The sequence below is a fragment of the Microtus pennsylvanicus genome, chromosome 6 (genome assembly GCF_037038515.1).
Source record: "Microtus pennsylvanicus isolate mMicPen1 chromosome 6, mMicPen1.hap1, whole genome shotgun sequence".
In the NCBI taxonomy this organism is placed as follows: domain Eukaryota; kingdom Metazoa; phylum Chordata; class Mammalia; order Rodentia; family Cricetidae; genus Microtus; species Microtus pennsylvanicus.
The window spans coordinates 116,535,846-116,553,722 of record NC_134584.1 but is presented as its reverse complement, the minus strand read 5'-3'; the positions used below and the strand labels follow the sequence as shown (position 1 = coordinate 116,553,722).

Below are 17,877 nucleotides of genomic sequence, written 5' to 3'. Positions count from 1 at the left end.
GTGTGTATGTCGAGGCCCTAAGGCCGACATCAGTAGTAATTTCTGGATTTCTTATTTGCTAAGGCAAGATCTCTCAACTGAACCCAGAGTTTGCTAACTTGGGTTAGCTGGACTTGTCTAGAAAGCCAGCTTCCTCAGGAACGCTTGTTGTCTCTGCCTTTCCAGTGCCGGGACTGCCTACCTGGCACTGACTCAGGTTCTGGGGATCTGAACCCTGGTCCCGACACCGTGCAGCACACCACACACTCTAACACTGAGCTCCCTTCCCAGTCTCTGTTGCTTGTTGTAATGGCACATGGGCCTTCTGGTTTAGGAGATGCCGTACTCTGAGGCCTCAGCTCCATCAACAGTGGCACACTGAGGGGCACGCAACACACACTCTGCCTCACCTCCTCTCTTTCAGTGGACATATGGCAGTCCACTGCTGGGTCCGGGGATCGTAACACTCCACAGACTCAAACAATTTTCCATATGATCCTCCACCCATGGCATAGATTTTCTTTTTCATAGCTGCATAGCAGCCAATCTGAAAGAAAAAACCCACAATGGCAGGGAGAGGTACCATTTGTCACTGGAACTGGATGAGCAGACAGCTACTGACGCAGAGAGCACGGTCACATACGTAGGACAAGTGCTGACTCCTAAGAGCAAAACAGTGACACCTCTTCGCATGACCCCACAGGGCTTGGGAGGTGGAGGGAGCTGGAGGCACGTACTGGAAATCCCCAGAGAAGGAGTCTTCATCCATCTTCAGCAAAGAAGCAGTAACTATACTTTTTGTGAGGCCATGCCGGGCTGGTGTTCTGCCACGAAACTGGACCCTAGCCCCTAATCTTATAAAGTATTTTTTTTTTTTTTGCCCTGGCTCTCTCCCACCGTTTGGAAGCTTGGCAGCAAGTGCCTTTACCCACTGAGCCATCCTGATGTCACCATAATATAGCTGACTTTTCACGGGAGCTTTGAAAACCGGGATGGCTGAGATGGGAGTAGAAGGGGCTTTCCAGCATCCGTCTCCTTTCACCAGTATTTGAGTTCCCAAGAGTTAAGATTCTTGGAACAGTGAGCTGCTCAGTCGCTGTCACAATGCTCTCATTGGACGGGTACGCAGTAAGAGAAGACAGGATATCCAGATGGCTTGATGGACAGCTCTGCCTGTGACCTGAGGCTAAGTGGGGGAGGCTCACGGGAGGAAGCCACTACAGTTTTTTTTACTTGTAGAGGGCATGAGGAATGCAGGAGAGATCAGGCTATCCACAAAGAATTTTCTACAGACCCTGCAAGCCAGCACTGCTGCTCGGAGGTAGACTAACACTCGCACGGGCTCTTTCCACTTGGGACGTGTAACTGCTGACATGAAGGCAAGCTGCCAGCAGAGATCTGTCTAGAATTCTCGAGCCTTGATCCTCTCGGCATTGTTCAAAAGCATACTGAATAATGAAGATGTGTGCTGGGGACTTTGTGTAGCAGAAGAACACTATGTGAATCCCTGGGTATGAGCCTCCCCACTGTAACAACCATCCCCAGGAGGAGACACTGACTTTGGAGTCAGCTTGCAAAGACACCAGTTACCGCAGCCCGTTGCACTCACCTTTCTAACCATGGTCAAGTCAGGTTGCTTTGTCCAGGTTTTTGAATAAATATCATAACACTCCATGGAAATCAACTCCCGGTCACCATCCTCCCCTCCAAGGATGTACAGCATCCCATCTATCTCCACGATCCCAAAGTTGTGTCTTGCCTGGAAAGATAGCACAAAACTTCGTAGGAGAAAGTGGATGTTCAAAGTTTGCTAAATGTCACAGGCACTGTCTTATTCCAGCATCCCAGCAGAGAAGAGCCTGTGATAATCTTTCTCCTCGGAACTATTATGTGTGCCTTCCTCAGCACAACAGACAGAGCCAGTCACTCCTCAGGACCAGGGACCAAAGATGCAGGCTCAGAGATTCTGTGCTTAACCTACAGAACTCAGAAGAACGCCTGCCTCCCAGGATAACTAAATCCGTGGCATTGATTCTGAGCACTTATGGGCAGGCAGGCTTCCGAGGAGACTGTGACAGATGACAAAAGCCAGGTACTGTGGACTATCGGTGGCCAGGATTGGCCCTCGTGGGGAATAGGGCATGCCAGAGTATCAGGAAGCCAGAGGTGCTTATCATTCGCCCGCAGCCCAAACAGAACATAACAACTTCCGGGCTTGTGGAGTCTCTGTAGGAACACGAAAAACCAGCGTGTGCAGAGGTGGGGAACAAGAGAGGAAGGAGGCTAGGGCAAGCAACAGGGAGGTGGTGCTAGGCAACAGGCCACGAGGAGGCGGGGTAGGAAAAGGCAGGAGGGGCAATGAGAGAAAGCAGGGCTCCAGGCAGCGGGCTGCTTCTTCTTTCTGTACACTAGAACCCACATTAATAAAGGTGCCGTGGAGAAAAGAAACACCTTGGAGACAAACTGCGCCGTACCTCATTCATGGGCGGGAGAGGAGTCCACGTGTTGGCGTCTGGGTCGTACTTCTCTCCCGAGCTCAGTGTCTGCTTATTTTCGTCTTGGCCCCCCAACACAAACAAAAACCCTTCTGAAGAAAGCACAGGGGACACACAGGACACCTTCAGCAAGTGCTATGGTGCATTTAGAGCTCCCCTCCCCACCCTCAGTCTTTTTGTTCCCTGGTGACAGATCCAAACTTATCAGTCACTCTGGCCATTCTCCTTTACTCAATACTGTCGTTGTTTGTTTGTGTTTTTTGACACAGGGTTTCTCTGTGTAGCTCTGGATGCCCTAGAACTTGCTCTGTAGGCCAGGCTGGTCTCGAACTCACAGAGATCCGCCTGCCTCTGCCTCCCAAGTGCCGGGATTAAAGGTGTGCGCCACCACCGCCTGGCTCAACTTTCTTTTTTAAAATTATATTTGACACTTTTTTCTTCCGTCTCCCGAAAAGGTAGCTTCTCCTCTCTTCTCCTCCCCTTCCTCTCTTTTTCTCTCTGTTTTTTTTCTCTCTGTGTGCCTGTCTCTCCTCTTCCCCTTTCCCTCCATAACCCACCGAATAAACTATACCCAAACCCTCAAAAAAAATTACATTTGACATTGTACACATTCTCTCTCGTGAGTGTGGCTCTCAGCCTCGTCAAAGAGGCTGTTGTCTAGAGGCTAGAACAGTGAGTACCACTGGCCAGACTGCAGGAAGTAAATGACCATAGGGTGCCTGACCTTAACTGGGACATCACAACACAAGCCCTGCATCTAAGGCTCAGAGGACATCATGGAAGAGAGGGTGGGGACAGATGGGCCAGGACATCTGCTACGAGACAGTGTCTTCTAGACAGGAAGGGAAGCTGCGCCAGCGAACTCTCAACAGCTGGGTTGCCTACACAAGACCACAACCGTCCACAGCCAACACAGTAGGGGAAAAAAATCTCATAAGGCTCCGTGTGCTACAAGAGGAAGTTCTAGAGGCAGCTAGATAGGTTTCCCAATCCTAAGTGGTCAACCCTAGATACACGTACATACAGACAACATTGACTCAGGAGATTACACATACATATGTATATGTGCGTGTGTATGTACACATATATATTTTACAAAAGGTCATTAATTTGAGATGGAGTCATGGTGGAACACAGAAGAGTTGGCATGAGAAGAGGAAAGGATAGGAACAGTATAAATATAAAATGTACTCATGAATGGTATTCTCAAAAAATTAAAATTAAAAGTTTCAAGTGTGTGTGTGTATGTGTGTATGTACATGCATGTGCACAAGCCACGAATCACATATGAAGGTCAGAGAACAACTTGCAGGAGTTGTTTCTCTCCTTCCACTGTGTGAGCCCCAGGGATTGAACTCAGGTCCTCAGTGATGGCAAGTGCCTTTTCCCACCTTGTCCAGCCTGACTGATTTAAACCTCCTGCTTGTCTAGAAAGTTTCAAGCTTGAACTCAATTTTGGAAACTCAGTATTTTCCTGCAATTATCAGAAACGAATGTCAAACCTCTACTGAAGAAAGAGGGCACTTTCATGCAAGCCCAGGCTACCTGACATGTTGCAAGGCATTAATTGTTCTTGTGAAGAAGAACATCCAGCGAAGCTCTCAGGCACATCAGGAAACATGGTCCCATGGAGTGAGAGCAGAAGCAAGCACTGGCAACGGGGTTGCCAAGACTCGACTCGATAACTAGAGAAGGCAAAGCAGCAACCCTTGCCACAACAGGAAAACGTAACTACAAAATGAGTGTACATTGAGCAAAGAGTCACAGAGAAACAGAAACAGAAAAGCCCCATGGATGGACCAATAGATTCTCAAAGCTGAAAAGTCACAGAAGATAAATCAAAAGCCACCATCAAGCCAGCAAGAGAGAGACAGAAGCCAGAAGCTGAGACGAGCAAGCAGAGGATGGAGGAGAAAGGTCTGACATGCTTGGCAAGACTTCTAAGAGCAGAGGCAGCACAGGCAGGAGGCCAAATGGATGAAGACGAGAAGGGCAGATGAAATGCTTAGCAGGAAAAAGAGCTTGCTGCAAAGGCTGATAACCTGAGTTTGCTCCCTGGAACTCATGTCACCACACCAGGTGGTGATGGAGCCCAGAGCCTGGCCACACTACTGTAGGGCCACACTCCCTATCTTTTTTTTTTTTGGAGACAGTATACAACTACATATCCCTACTAACCTAAATTTGTTAGGTAGACCTGGCTGGTCTCGGACTCAGAGATCCTCCTGCCTCTGTCTCCCAAGTTCTGCGATTAAAGGTGTGTGGCACCACACCAGGAAAAATTGCGCCTGCGCGTCTGCATAGGCCGGAAACGACATACTCCTTGGTCAGGGCTCTGCTAGAGCTAAGCGGAGCGTACCTGCTGAGAGAACGCCATGGTTAATTCTGGGCATGCTCAGAGGGGCCAGTTCGATCCACAGCTGCCGATTAGGGTCGTAGAGAGGGCACATACATCGCATGGCGGCCGTGGTTTTCCGTGAACTAAGGAAATACACAATTGATGTCTTACATTTCTGTTCACAGTCGAACCCCACGGTCAGTGTCAGAGGTCGACACACGGTTAACCATCTCAGAAAGCCAATTGCTGTCACATTTTGGCCCGGAATATTACCTTGCATTTCTTGTGTGTTGTAACTCCCCCTCCCCCCACACCCCTCTCCCAAGGCCCCTGCCACACTCACACTCTTTCCTCCCCTCCAATGGTCACTATGCACTCTGAGTAGCCCCTCGGCTTGAAGCTGGCCAGCATGGCCTCCCCCTGCTGCGGCTGGCTGAGCGGGATGTTGCTGCACTCTTTGACGATTTCCCGTACCAAGGGCTCATTCAGCATCTGCTCCCGCAGGTAGCTGGAGTCCAGCCCTGAGACCCACAGTGCTGACATGACATCCTTCATGTGGACCTGCAGAGGGAGGAGGAGCGACAGGAGAGGGATGACACGGGTATCCGAAACACACCTCCTGACTCAGCAGATGGCGGCCCTAACAGTCAACTGGCAGACACAGCACTCCTCACAGTGCCTGAATATGCACACCAGCCCGCTCTTTTCCTCTTCTTAAAAAAAAAAAAGATTTAATTTAATTTTTATTATTTTACATGTATGAGTGTTTTGCCTGCATGTATGTCTGTGCACCACATACAGGCTGGTGCTCACAGAGGTGGTGAGCCTCCATGGGGGACTGGGAATCGAACCTGGGAGCTTTGCAAACACAAGTGCTCGGGGCTGGAGAGATGGCTCAGTGGTTAAGAGCACTGCCTGCTCTTCCAAAGGTCCTGAGTTCAATTCCCAGCAACCGCATGGTGGCTCACAACACTCTGTAGTGAGATCTGGTGCCCTCTTCTGGCCTGCAGGCAGACATGCAGACAGAATACTGTATACATAATAAAAAATAAAATCTTAAAAAAACAAAAAAAAACAAAAAAAACACAAGTGCTCTTCACCACTGAGCCAGCTCTTCAGTGCTGAAGAGTTTATTTTTATTCATGTCTGTGTTCCTGTGGGCTAGAAGATGACATCCAGCTCTCTGGAGTTAGAGTTACTGGCTGCTGTGAGTTGTCCAATGTGGCTGCTGGGAACTCAAGTTGGGTCCTCCTCTGCAAAAGCAGCAAGTGTTCATAATTGCTGAGCCATTTCTCCAACTCCCCCTTTTAAATAAAGCTTTATTATTTTATTTTTAATTATCTATGTTGTATAGGTGTCTACAGAACAGAGCCACCAGAGTCACTGGAGCTGGAGTTACAGGTGGTTGTGAGCCGCCTGATAGATGCGCGTCCTCTGCGAGAGCAGCACTCCCTCCTAACCGCTCAGCCACTTCTCTGGCCACCCCCACCCCTTTTCTTTCTTTTGAGACAGTGTCTTGCTATGCAAGCCCACCATCCCCCTGCCTCAAGACTCCAAGTCCTGGGATTACAGTGTGTGCCACTTTGTTCTCCTCTCCTTTTTGATTTTTCTTGCTGCCCACAGTCTCTGGGAATAAAGGTTTAATACAAAAAAAAAATTGTATTTGTATTGCAAAGTTCCAAAAAGTTTCCACACACTGAAGTGTCCAACGCCAGTGGGTTCATGAAAGCGGCCACACTGCTTCATCTCACTGTCTGGATGGACGGTGACTAAGCCACTCACGGAAACACCAGAATGGTTATAATGAGTACTGTACAGTAAACATTAATATTGTAAGAAAATCAGCAAAGCCAAAGGTAAAAAAAAACCCAGAATTGTATAATAATTCATGCAATGATCATGGTTCAAAACTACCTGACAGCTTCGGGTAATTTTGGGTCTCTGACTCTTGGGCATGCTCCGGGTGATTATGGCCATAGACTTGATCCAGGACCACCTCTGTGGTTAAGGGGACACTATTGAGTAACTTAAAACATACTTTCCCATGCTCTGAGAGGCCAGATTAATCAAAGCTCAGAGAACTGCCCTGCTCCCAGGTCACCCTGAGCACAGTGAGCACCCTGAGCAAGAGGATGACCCAACACAAGTCAAGGAGGACTAGTGCCTCCTAGTGGCTTCTGTGAGTACCTCCCTTCCTCAAGTACCTACCATGGAGCAGAACGCTAGGTGCCTACTTGCGTACAAGTAGTGTACAAGCGTGGTTGTACACCCTCACAGGCTTACAAAATTTAAAAACTACAAGATAATCACTCAGAACTGAGTCAGTCATTGCCAAGAACAATGAACAGTGTAGTGATGCACCCCAAGGTCTACTCTCTGAAACCAGCTCAATACATTCTTATTTTGAAACAAGCAACTGGAGAGAATTGAAAACAAGCCAGATCCCCCCGTTGGATCCCAATGGGGACCCACAGGCTGATGCTCTCTAGGACCCTCCCCCAACTTCTCCATTCTGTTTTTGTTGATATTTGCTTGTATATTACTTTTCAAACAGAATCTCACATAGCTCTGGTTGTCCCAAAGCTTGTTATGTTGACCAGGATGACCTACAATACAGAGATTCACCTGCTTCTGCCTCCTGTGTGCTGGGATTAAAGGTATGTGGTATCCAGCCTCCCTGTTTAACTAATTACAATTTCTTTCTTTTTCTTTTTACATCCCAACCAAAGTTTCCCCTCTTCCCTCTCTTCCTGTTTCTGTTCAGAAAGGGGCTGGCCTCCCATGTGTATCAACCAAGCATGGCATATCAAGTTGTCGTCAGACCAAGCACCTCCCCTTGTATTTAGGCTGGGCAAGGCAATCCAGTATGAGGAGTAGGGTCCCAGGAGCCAGCCAAAGCACTAGGGACAGTCCCTGCATCCATTTTCAGGGTCCCACAAGTAGACCAAGGTACACAACTGTCATATATATGTAGAGGACTACAATTTAAATTGAGTTTTTTTTTTTTGTGTGTGTGTGTGTGTGAGAGAGAGAGAGAGAGAGAGAGAGAGAGAGAGAGAGAGAGAGAGAGAGAGAGAGAATATATGAATGTGGTGCACTCACGCCATGGAGTATGTGCAGAGATCAGAGGACCACGTTCAGTTGTTAGTTCTCCCTTTTACCTTGCTTAAGGGGTCTCTCTTGTTTCTGCTGTGCTGTGTACTCCAGGCTGGCTGGTATACGAGGTTACAGGTGAGTCTCCTGTCGGTACCTCCCATCTCACTGGAGGGGCGCTGGGGTTATAGATGTGCACTGCTGCCTCCTGCTATCCATCTATCTGCCTACCTATCATCTATGTAGCTCTCATCTGTCTATCTATCTACCTACCTGTCATCTATGTAGCTCTCATCTGTCTATCTATCTACCTACCTATCATCTATGTAGCTCTCATCTGTCTATCTACCTACCTACCTATCATCTATGTAGCTCTCATCTGTCTATCTATCTATCTGCCTGTCTGCCTATCTATCTATCTATCTATCTATCTATCTATCTATCTATCTATCTATCTAAGTTTTTCAGGATAGTGTTTCTCTGTGTTGTCCTGGCCATCCTGGAACTCACTCTGTAGATCAGGCTGGCTTTGAACTCAGACATTTACCATTTACCTGCCTCTGTTCCCCCCGCCCCACCCCGTAGTGCTGAGATTAAAGGCGTGTGCCACCACCATCTGGCACTGGTCTTGCTTTTGTAACACAGGTTCCAGGGAATGAACTCAGGGTGACGGGTTTGAGCTGGCAGCCATCTTCCCAGAGTGCCACACACTCCCTGCATGGTGTCGGTCACTCCAGGGAAAGCCTCAGAAGAGCTCTTTGCCAGACTCCATGCTCCACTCCTCCCTGCCGGTGCAGTGCCTCGTGAGAGGGTGGCCTGACACTTCCCACAGCAAAGGTTCCGCTGCAGCTCAGGAAACTCCAGCTTAGACTACATTTCACCATTAAAAGCAATGTATGACGGAGAGTATGGCTTTAGAGGTGCCCAGCGTATTGTGAAGTACATGGGCCTCCCTCTCATGCTGTCTCTGGGAGCAAATGTGAGGACCCGAGTCTCCTCGGGGATATTAGGTTAAATAATGTGAAAGCACTTCACTGCTCATGTTTTGTTTTCTGAGACAGGGTTTCACTATGTAGCCTTGTTTGGCCTGAACTCACATGGAGACCAGACTGGCTTTGAACTCAGAGATAATGTCCATCTCTGTCTCCAAAGGGCTGGAATTAAAGTATCCGCCCATACCCAGATAAGCATCCCTTTATTTTTATTTTTCCTCCTAATCAGCTCAGGGCCCTCTGACTCTAGTTGACAAGTTAGTCTCTTACCTGACACCCTAGCTGCCCGGAGTAGAAACCATCAGCTAAGCAGCCAGTTAGGCCTTCTTCATGCCCTGCTTTAAATATTCTACAGATGCCTTTGGGAGGCATCATAGCTGCTGAACTGAGGGCGCTGCATGGCCGCCTCAGCTGCCTGCTGAACTGAGGGTGCTGCATGGCCGCCTCAGCTGCCTGCTGCTGAACTGAGGGCGCTGCATGGCCGCCTCAGCTGCCTGCTGCTGAACTGAGGGCGCTGCATGGCCGCCTCAGCTGCCTGCTGCTGAACTGAGGGCGCTGCATGGCCGCCTCAGCTGCCTGCTGCTGAACTGAGGGCGCTGCATGGCCGCCTCAGCTGCCTGCTGCTGAACTGTGGGCGCTGCATGGCCGCCTCAGCTGCCTGCTGCTGAACTGTGGGCGCTGCATGGCCGCCTCAGCTGCCTGCTGCTGAACTGAGGGCGCTGCTGCATGGCCAGCACAGCTGCCTGCTGAACTGAGGGCGCTGCATGGCCGCCTCAGCTGCCGGCTGCTAAACTGAGGGCGCTGCATGGCCAGCACAGCTGCCGGCTGCTGAACTGAGGGCGCTGCATGGCCGCCTCAGCTGCCGGCTGCTGAACAGAGGGCGCTGCATGGCCTGCACAGCTGCCTGCTGCTGAAGCACAAGTCTGCCTCCAGCAATCTCTGTCTTGGCCACAGCATTCTGACAGCCTGCACTGGACCCTTGTCCATCAAGCCTCACTAACTGCCAGCAGCCATTTTCACTCAGGCCAGAGGGGGAGCACTTCCTGGTGGGCAGCCTGAGGTTAGTGGGGACAGTCCTTCATTGGTATGAAGGACTACCTTGAGTAGCACAAATACAGTCATCATGTTATTACCCTCTGCACACACACAAAGGGCCCTTCCGTGCATGGCCCTTCATTCCTGCCTTTGATCTTAATTGTTAGCCTAGGATGAACTGTGGCACAGAGAGGAGGCAATGGAAGAGAATAAGCTGGGGACAGCAATGCAGAGACAGCAACAGTAAGACAGCTGAAGGGTCCAGAACACGACCAGGATTGGGTGCAGGAGCTAACGAGGGCTGCAAAGAGCTAAAAAAGAGAAACTATTAGCCAAGTTACTGGAAGACTTCCAGAGAACTGCTAAGATGTAAACTCTGAGGGTCTCAGAGACCCTAGGCCTGAGAACCAGAACGCTCGCCTCTGTAGGAACTGAGGGTCAACACCTGAGGCCCTCAGAAGCTGTAACAGCTATAGGAAGGAACACCACTGCCCACTGCTGCTAGAAACCTAAGATGATAAAGCTGTCAAATGCCAGGACCACTGGTAATCAAAGCCCAAAGCAGTAAGCTTCCAACCCGAGCATCTCCAGGCTCCAGTGTAAGTCCACCTGAATAGCCTGGACAAACAGGATCCTGGCTCTCAGTGCTCAGAGTGTGAGCCTTTGGGTCTGGGGCACTTGAGGACCTGGGACTGCCAGCTATGGAGTGTTTTTCCTTGCCATCTGGGAAAAGCCAAGGATCGCAGCCAGATGCCTGCAGATGGCCTGAGAGACTGACAGCTTCAGCAATAGATGGAAGATGTTTCCCAGAGATCCTTTCATCACAGCTTGGTTGAGTCTTCTAAGATGGAGAAGACAAAACTACTACCATAAACAAAGGGCTGATTCAAAAGGGCTCGCCCTCCAAGTGTGTTGACCTGAGCCTGATCTCCAGACCCATGTCAAAATGCTGGGCACGGGGATGTGCACCATGGCTGGATCCAAGGCTGGGGAGGCAGAGGCAGGAGGAGGATCTCTGGGGCTTGCTGGCTAACCAGTCCATCCTAACTGATGAGTTTCAAGTTAATGAGAGACCCTCAAAGAGCTGGATAGTGTTCCTATGGGAACACTCTGCATTCACATGCATCCCTCCCATCATGCAAAGGGACCGCGCGGCCATGTCCCGAGTGGCAGGCACCTTTCTCATCTCTGTGTCGTGCGCTATCCACCGAATCACCGCCTCAAACACGTATTTTTCATTGCCAACATTGAGCTTCTCGAGAGAGATCACTTCTTTAAGCTTCTGTGGACTCAGCTCCAGGAACTCCTCTGTGCTGCTGACATCTCGGAAGTGAGTCTCCAGGTACTCCGTGGCCAGGTAATGCACATGGTGCAGGCAATAGTGCAGCGCGAAGTCGCGGATGCCGATGCAGTTCTCCGCGGCAATGCAGCCCTCCAAAAACTCACAGCACAAGGTTTTCAGGTCTGTCAGCAGCAGCAGGTCGGCTGCCTGTACAACATCTTGGATTGTATCTTCATTTAGCCTGATCTGTAAGAGGACCATAAGGACTATATCTGAATGCAGACATAAAACCCAAACCACCAACTTAGTTCTAGTTCACGGGAAATTCCCATTTTTTTCTCTTATCTTTAAAGGTTTATTTTTAAATATGTATATGTGCAGATGAGTGTAGATCCCACTGGAGCTGGAGTTATAGGCAATTGTGAGATGCCAGGAATTGAACTCGGGTCCTCTGCAAGAGTAGGAAGCGCTCTTAACAACTACATCATTTCTCCTCGAGGCATCTAAGGGCCTTCTCTCACAGCAGAAGTGTCTGACTTTTAGCCTGTTCACCTGTCCAGGCCTTCCCCTACTGTGCCAGCATGATCCACCCTCCTCCTGTTGAGGGAGCTCAGAGTTGCAACTCACACAAAAACTTGGCTGAGCATTTAGGAACAGTGGAAATTAGTGGAAATTGGAGTTATCTCCAGATACATCAAGGTTTCTGTCTGCCAAGTGGGTGTAAGCCTCAAAGTGGGGGGCTTTATATGTCCTCGGCAGCCTGCACTCAACACTGAAGCATGTGGGCCTCAAACTCCCATCTGCAATCAGTCCCCACTGTACTGGTTACCCTCCCTCTGAGCCTTTAGTTTTCTCCAGTGTTCTGACCGATGCTTCTTTCTCCCTGTCTCACGCTTCCCCATGTAACCATAAAATGCCGTACCACAACTGAGCTCCCCCAGTCTTTGCTGCTTCAGGAATGAGAGAGAGAGTTCAGGGTCCAGCAAGAAACCTTTAACCACATCCTATGCATTTTCGTGCTATAATTTAAAAACGTGTTCTTACCAATTGCCTCAGAAACTGAGCACAACTGCAGGAAGTAATATTCTAAGTGAGGACATTCTAGCTGGGGACATCACTAATTTTTTATTCTTCTTTTATCTTTGTTGTTGTTTTGGTTTTGTTTGTTTGTGCGTGCGCTGGCTGGTTTTAAGTCAACTTGACACAAGCCAGAGTCATCAGAGAGGAGGGAGCCTAAATGAGGGAATGCTTCCATAGGATCAGGCTACAGGCGAGCCTGTAGGGCTTTTTCTTAACTAGTGACTGATGTGGGAAGTGGGCTACCCCTGGGCTGGTGGCCCTGGATTCTGTAAGAAAGCAGGCTGAGCGAGCCATAGAAAGGAAGCTAGCAAACAGCACCTCTCTATGGCCTCTGCACCACCTCCGGCCTCCAGGACCCTGCCCTGTTTCAGTTCCTGCCCTGACTTCCTTCAGTGATGAACTGGGCTGTGGCAGTGTGAGGCGAATAAGCCCTTTCCTCCCCTGCTGCTTTAGTCGTGGTGCTCATCACGGCAATAGCAACCCTGACTAAGACAGTGCGCGTGTACTTTAGATCTCTGTGTGGGTGCATGCGAACCAGGACACCCGCGGAGGCCAGAGACCTTTCAGGAACCCATGCTCTCTTTTTACCTTGTAGGTCCTTCAGAATGAACCAGGTGATGGTGATCAGGCTTGGCAGCAGAGCTTTTATCCACCAAGACATCTCTCCAGCCTTCCTCCCATTTCTAATTTTTTTTTTTTTTGGCACTGCTTGGGATGGAACCCAGGGCCTCATGCATTCCAGGCAAGAGCTCTACCACTCAGCCACATCCCCAGCCCCAAGAATATTAAATTCAACCAGAAGACGGGGAATAACCTCAGATACAAACCCATGAAGAACACTAAATACATCTCAATTAAACCAAACAGCTAATTTAGAAGTTTGTCATAGCTTAAGTTGCCACCTGGATCCTAAGGTTTAAACTGGGATGAATGCTGGCAGCCAACCTGCAGACAGCCCGGGACGGCAGCCGGAACCTGCAGCCTGCACAGAGCACACCCTCGGTGGCCCAGCACCTGCTGTGCTCGTAACTCAAGTCAGCCCTGGCCGGGCAGACGCTTCCAGGATCTGAGCTTCACTCATTTCCATCTTGACACACATGTGCATCCACTGCCTTCTGTTTAGGAAGAGTTTCTCTGAACTGTTTCCCCAATGCTACAGAATCATACCACACGCTTCTAGTCGGGGACTAGAATCCCTGACTCTGTGGGCAGAACAAACACATTTAGAAAAGACATGCAGAATGCTTAGAAAACTACTGGGAAAAACAGACCCCCCCAGAAAAGGGGAAGTGGGGAAACAGCAGCGACGGAGGAGGGTTCATGGAGAGGGCAAGATGTGAGAAAGACCTTGAGAAATGGGGAAGCACACTTTCACACACAGAAATGGACGACACACTACCCTGGCCAAAATACCATGGAATCTTTGTTTCTTTGTTTTGGAGACAGGGTTTCTTCTATAGCTTTGGTTCCTGTCCTGGAACTCGCACTGTAGACCAGGCTGGCCTCAAACTCAGAGATCTGCCTGCCTCTGTCTCCCGAGTGCTGGGATTAAAATTGTGCTTATTTTAAATTTGTCTTTATTTACTTATTTGTGTGGGTGGGTGGGTGGGGGGTGTATGTGTGTTTGTACACGGAGGCCAGAAGATCTGGACCTGGAGTTCCAGATGGCTGTGAGCCATCTGCTGCAGGTGCTGGGACTGGAAGAGCCGTGAGCTCCGAGGTTTCTCTGTAGCCCTGCTAAGCGCTGAAAGAGGTCTATGCTAGACCTTAAGTTACAGAAAGAGGACGGGGTCGGGAAAGCAAGAAGAAAGCAATCTAGGTGCTGACCATTCCTTGCCTGTGTGTTATCACATCTCCGAAGCCAGGTGGCACAAAGAGTAGAGGGAACGCAGGGAGCCAGGGCAGGGGTGGGGTGAAAGGCAGCCACCAGCGAAGACCATAAGGGTGGCTTTCACTGGGAGGCGCCTTTCATGGCAATGACCCACAGGAAACTCTGTTTCTACAGAATAAGTCACAGTGCCCAGAGAAGCCCGTTTCCATGCAGACAGAGAAGGTCCTGACAGGGTGGATGTTGTGCAAGATCAGACTCAAGATGTGGTGGCAAGAGTCAGCGGTGAGGGGTACACATGTTCTTCGAATCTCAGCCTGGAGGGTGGCACTCAGAAGAGCACAAACTGGGGCCTGGTCTGACAGAGTCTGGAAGAACACGTATTTGGGGCCATCGCCAGGAAGACGCCAACAGATGCCCCCGATGGCAGAAGATGATGTGCAAGTACCACTCTGAAAGCTGGGAAGCCGCTGCTGGGCCTGGACCCTGGGTCCCACCATACCTGCCCACTGAAGATGTAATCCAGGATCTCTCTCATAACCATTACCGATATCCCTTCAAGTTCAATCTTGTAAGTGGAGCCGTCATCTTTGGGAGGATTATAGTTTAACTTTGTCCTAAGAAAGGGAAAACAACGTAAAATTCCTATGAACCAACAGAAACAGCTCGAAATGTTTATGTACTAAACACTATACCATAACATGGACTGAGCAGCAAGAATACCTCCACTTATGGAGTTTAGCTTCAGATCAACATACATAGCTTTAGCTAAAAACCATTGGCTCGAGTATGCGCAGGTTACTTAATCTGTTCAGGGGTTTGCTCTTAATTATGCGCGTGTGTGCCCACATGAGTACAGGCGCTCATGGCGGCCAGAGGCATCGGATCATCCTGGAGTTATGGGTAGTTCCGAGACAACTGATGTGGGTGCCAGAAACTGAGGTCTTCTGCAAGAGCAGAAAGCCAGCGATACACAATGAGACCTTGTCTTTAATTTAAAAAAAAAAAAAAAGAAGAAGGTGTGGTGGCTCTGTGGTTAGGAGCACTGGCCGCCCTTCCAGAACACCAGGTTTGATTCCCAGCATCCACGTGGTGGCTCATAACCATCTGTAACTCCAGTCCCACGTGAGTGAACCCTCTTCTGGTCTCGGTGGGTACTGCATGCATGTGACACACAGACACACATTCAGGAAATCACATATATACATAAAAGTAATCAAATCTCAAAAAAAAAAGACAGAAAAAGTTAGAAAAAAAAAGGAGAGGTACGTTAAGAAAATTAGAAGATTAACCCAGAAGGTTGAACATTTAAGAATAGGTCTATCTCCAAGACAAATAAAATAATACCTAGTAAGTACTCATGAGTAGAGAAAGACAGACCAAGCTGTATCGGCATGCTGCCTAAGGATGCTGGAAACAGGAATGGAGTCCTAGAAGCTCTCAGAAGGAAGACAGGCCACAAAGGAAGGAGTGAAGATCAGAGTGGCTTCCTACTTCACAAATAGGAAGATGTAATACCAGGGAGAAAGATTCAAGATTCTGACGGGAAAACATTTCCAACTAAGAGTTTTGACAACCAACAAACTGTCTAAACATGAGGAAAATCCAGGTGTGGCAGCACAAACTTCAAATCCCAGCAGCTGAGAGTCAGGGGCAGGTGTATCTTTGTAAGTTCTAAGTTGGGTAACATAGTGAGACCTTGTGTGAAAACATACAAACAAGAAAACAAAAGAAAAAAAACAACAAAACAACAAAAAATAAACAACCCAAAAGAGATTTTTTTAAAAATCCAGGATAGAAGCCAGGTGGTGGTGGCGCACGCCTTTAATCCCAGCGCTCAGGAGGCAGAGGCAGGCGGATCTCTGTGAGTTCGAGGCCAGCCTGGTCTACAGAGCGAGTTCCATACAGCCAGGGAAACGCTACACAGTGAAACCCTTGTCTCAAAACAAAACTGCAGGACAGAATACAGGCATTTTTCAGGCACACAGAGTCACCAAACAGCTTACCAACCTTTCTGAGAATGTGGTTGGGAAATATATTCCAGCCAACCACAGAAGTCGACCCAGAAAGAAGATACCGCACACAACACAGACGTGATTCTGTCACTGTGCTGGTGGTGTTGCCACACAGCCCAGGAGAGGGAAGGAAGCAAAGGTTGACGGTGACGAGCAACCCCTGGATCAGCCGGCTACACGAGGCCCCTGCAGATCTTCAGGAAGATGGACAGTATGACTCCCAAGTACCCATAAAGCAGGCATTAAACACGTTGTTTTCTCTGGCATTGAAATCCCTGACTACTTACTGACTCTAAGTCTGAGCTAAGGACTAACTGGGCCTCCACTTGTGGTGCCATAGGGTCTATCTGTACGCCTGGTGCTAAAAATGAAGCCTCAGGCAAATCTTCAGACAAAGGATGGTATGGATAATACCAAGCCTCCCAAATGCACATGTGCAAGCATGTCTCCTAGCAACCTTTCACCTGGGATGTCATGGCTACTGACATCTGTCAGAGTCACTGTGCTGGTGACATTGCCACTCCGTTTCCAATTCACCCTCTGTGAAAGTGGGCCTGGGTCTCTTAAAGCGTTTTTCTTCTTCCCCTGGAGTAATGGTGAGCTTTTCAGAAGAAGCCGGTGGAAACAAATCAACTAGACAAAAGTAGAAACAAGATTGCAGGACAAGAGAGCTGTGCTTCCTGGTTCTGGGGTGTCAGTGGGGAGTCCCCACAGTGCAGGTCTTTCCTGGCCTCTGGTCCCTGATCTGCCAGGCTATCCAGGCGCCACCTTCAGTCACTTCTCTAGATCAGCTTTCTCAGGCACCTTAGAAAACCAATTTTCACCCAGTTGCACCAGTGTGGCTTTCCTGCCTTGCGGTGAGCCATAGGCATGTCTTGTGCAAGGTCAGCCTAGGGGTTGTCGCTGCTGCTCAGATCTGTTACTCCTGTATTTTAAAGTTTCCTTTTCGACTAGCCAACCCAGGGCTACCCCAATCTCCTGTTACAAATTTTCTTTTTTCAGGACCAGGGAGCAAATAAAGGAGTCTGACATCTGGTGGACACAGCAATGACTTCTGCAAATTGTTTCTCTAATCTCCACACGTGCTGGGGCACACCGCTCACCCATTCCACCCCTCCCAAAAAAGGAGTAAAGCCCAGAGACTATGAACCTGGTAGAGGTGGGGCAAGCCTTTTGTTTGTTTTTGCTTTTGGAGACAGGGTTTCTCAGTAGCTACAAAGCCAGTCCTGGAACTCGCACTGTAGACCAGGCTGGCCTCAAATTCACAGAGATCCGCCTGCCTCTGCCTCCTGAGTGCTGGGATTAAAGATGTGTGCCACCACTGCCCAGAGGGGCATGCCTACCTCTGAGTTTAAGGTTAGCCTGGTCTATAGAGTGAGTTTAAGGACAGCCAAGAATACACAGAGAAATCCTGTCTCAAAAAACAAACATAAAAAAATCCCAAACAAAACAAAACAAAAATAGAGCATTTAATGCTCTTGCAAAGGAACTGGGTTTAGTTCCCAGCACCCACATGGCTGCTCTGAACAATCTAATCTATTAATTTCTACTTCAGGGGAACCGATATCCTCTTCTGGTCTCTTTGGGTACAAGGCACACAAACACTATTCACATACATACATGAAAGCAAGGCACTCAAATATAAATAGGTACTTCGATATAAAATAAAAGTAAATAAACCTTAAAGACGAAACAACAACAAAAAACCCTCCCAAACTTTCTTGTTCAAATCCCTGTGCT

At 48.9% G+C, this 17,877-nt stretch overlaps 1 protein-coding gene across 1 annotated transcript in view; it reads right to left on the bottom strand.

Annotated features, from left to right (window-relative positions):
- The window catches only part of Gan (gigaxonin), a 56,104-nt gene that overhangs the window by 16,852 nt on the left and 21,375 nt on the right, over window positions 1–17,877 (bottom strand). The window contains exons 2-8 of the mRNA XM_075977418.1: window positions 14,625–14,739; window positions 11,110–11,460; window positions 5,156–5,373; window positions 4,834–4,955; window positions 2,454–2,566; window positions 1,589–1,738; window positions 390–526 (exon numbers count right to left, since the gene is read on the bottom strand). Of these exons, the coding sequence (XP_075833533.1) occupies window positions 390–526; window positions 1,589–1,738; window positions 2,454–2,566; window positions 4,834–4,955; window positions 5,156–5,373; window positions 11,110–11,460; window positions 14,625–14,739 (1,206 nt within the window). The remainder of the gene's footprint in view (window positions 1–389; window positions 527–1,588; window positions 1,739–2,453; window positions 2,567–4,833; window positions 4,956–5,155; window positions 5,374–11,109; window positions 11,461–14,624; window positions 14,740–17,877) is intronic.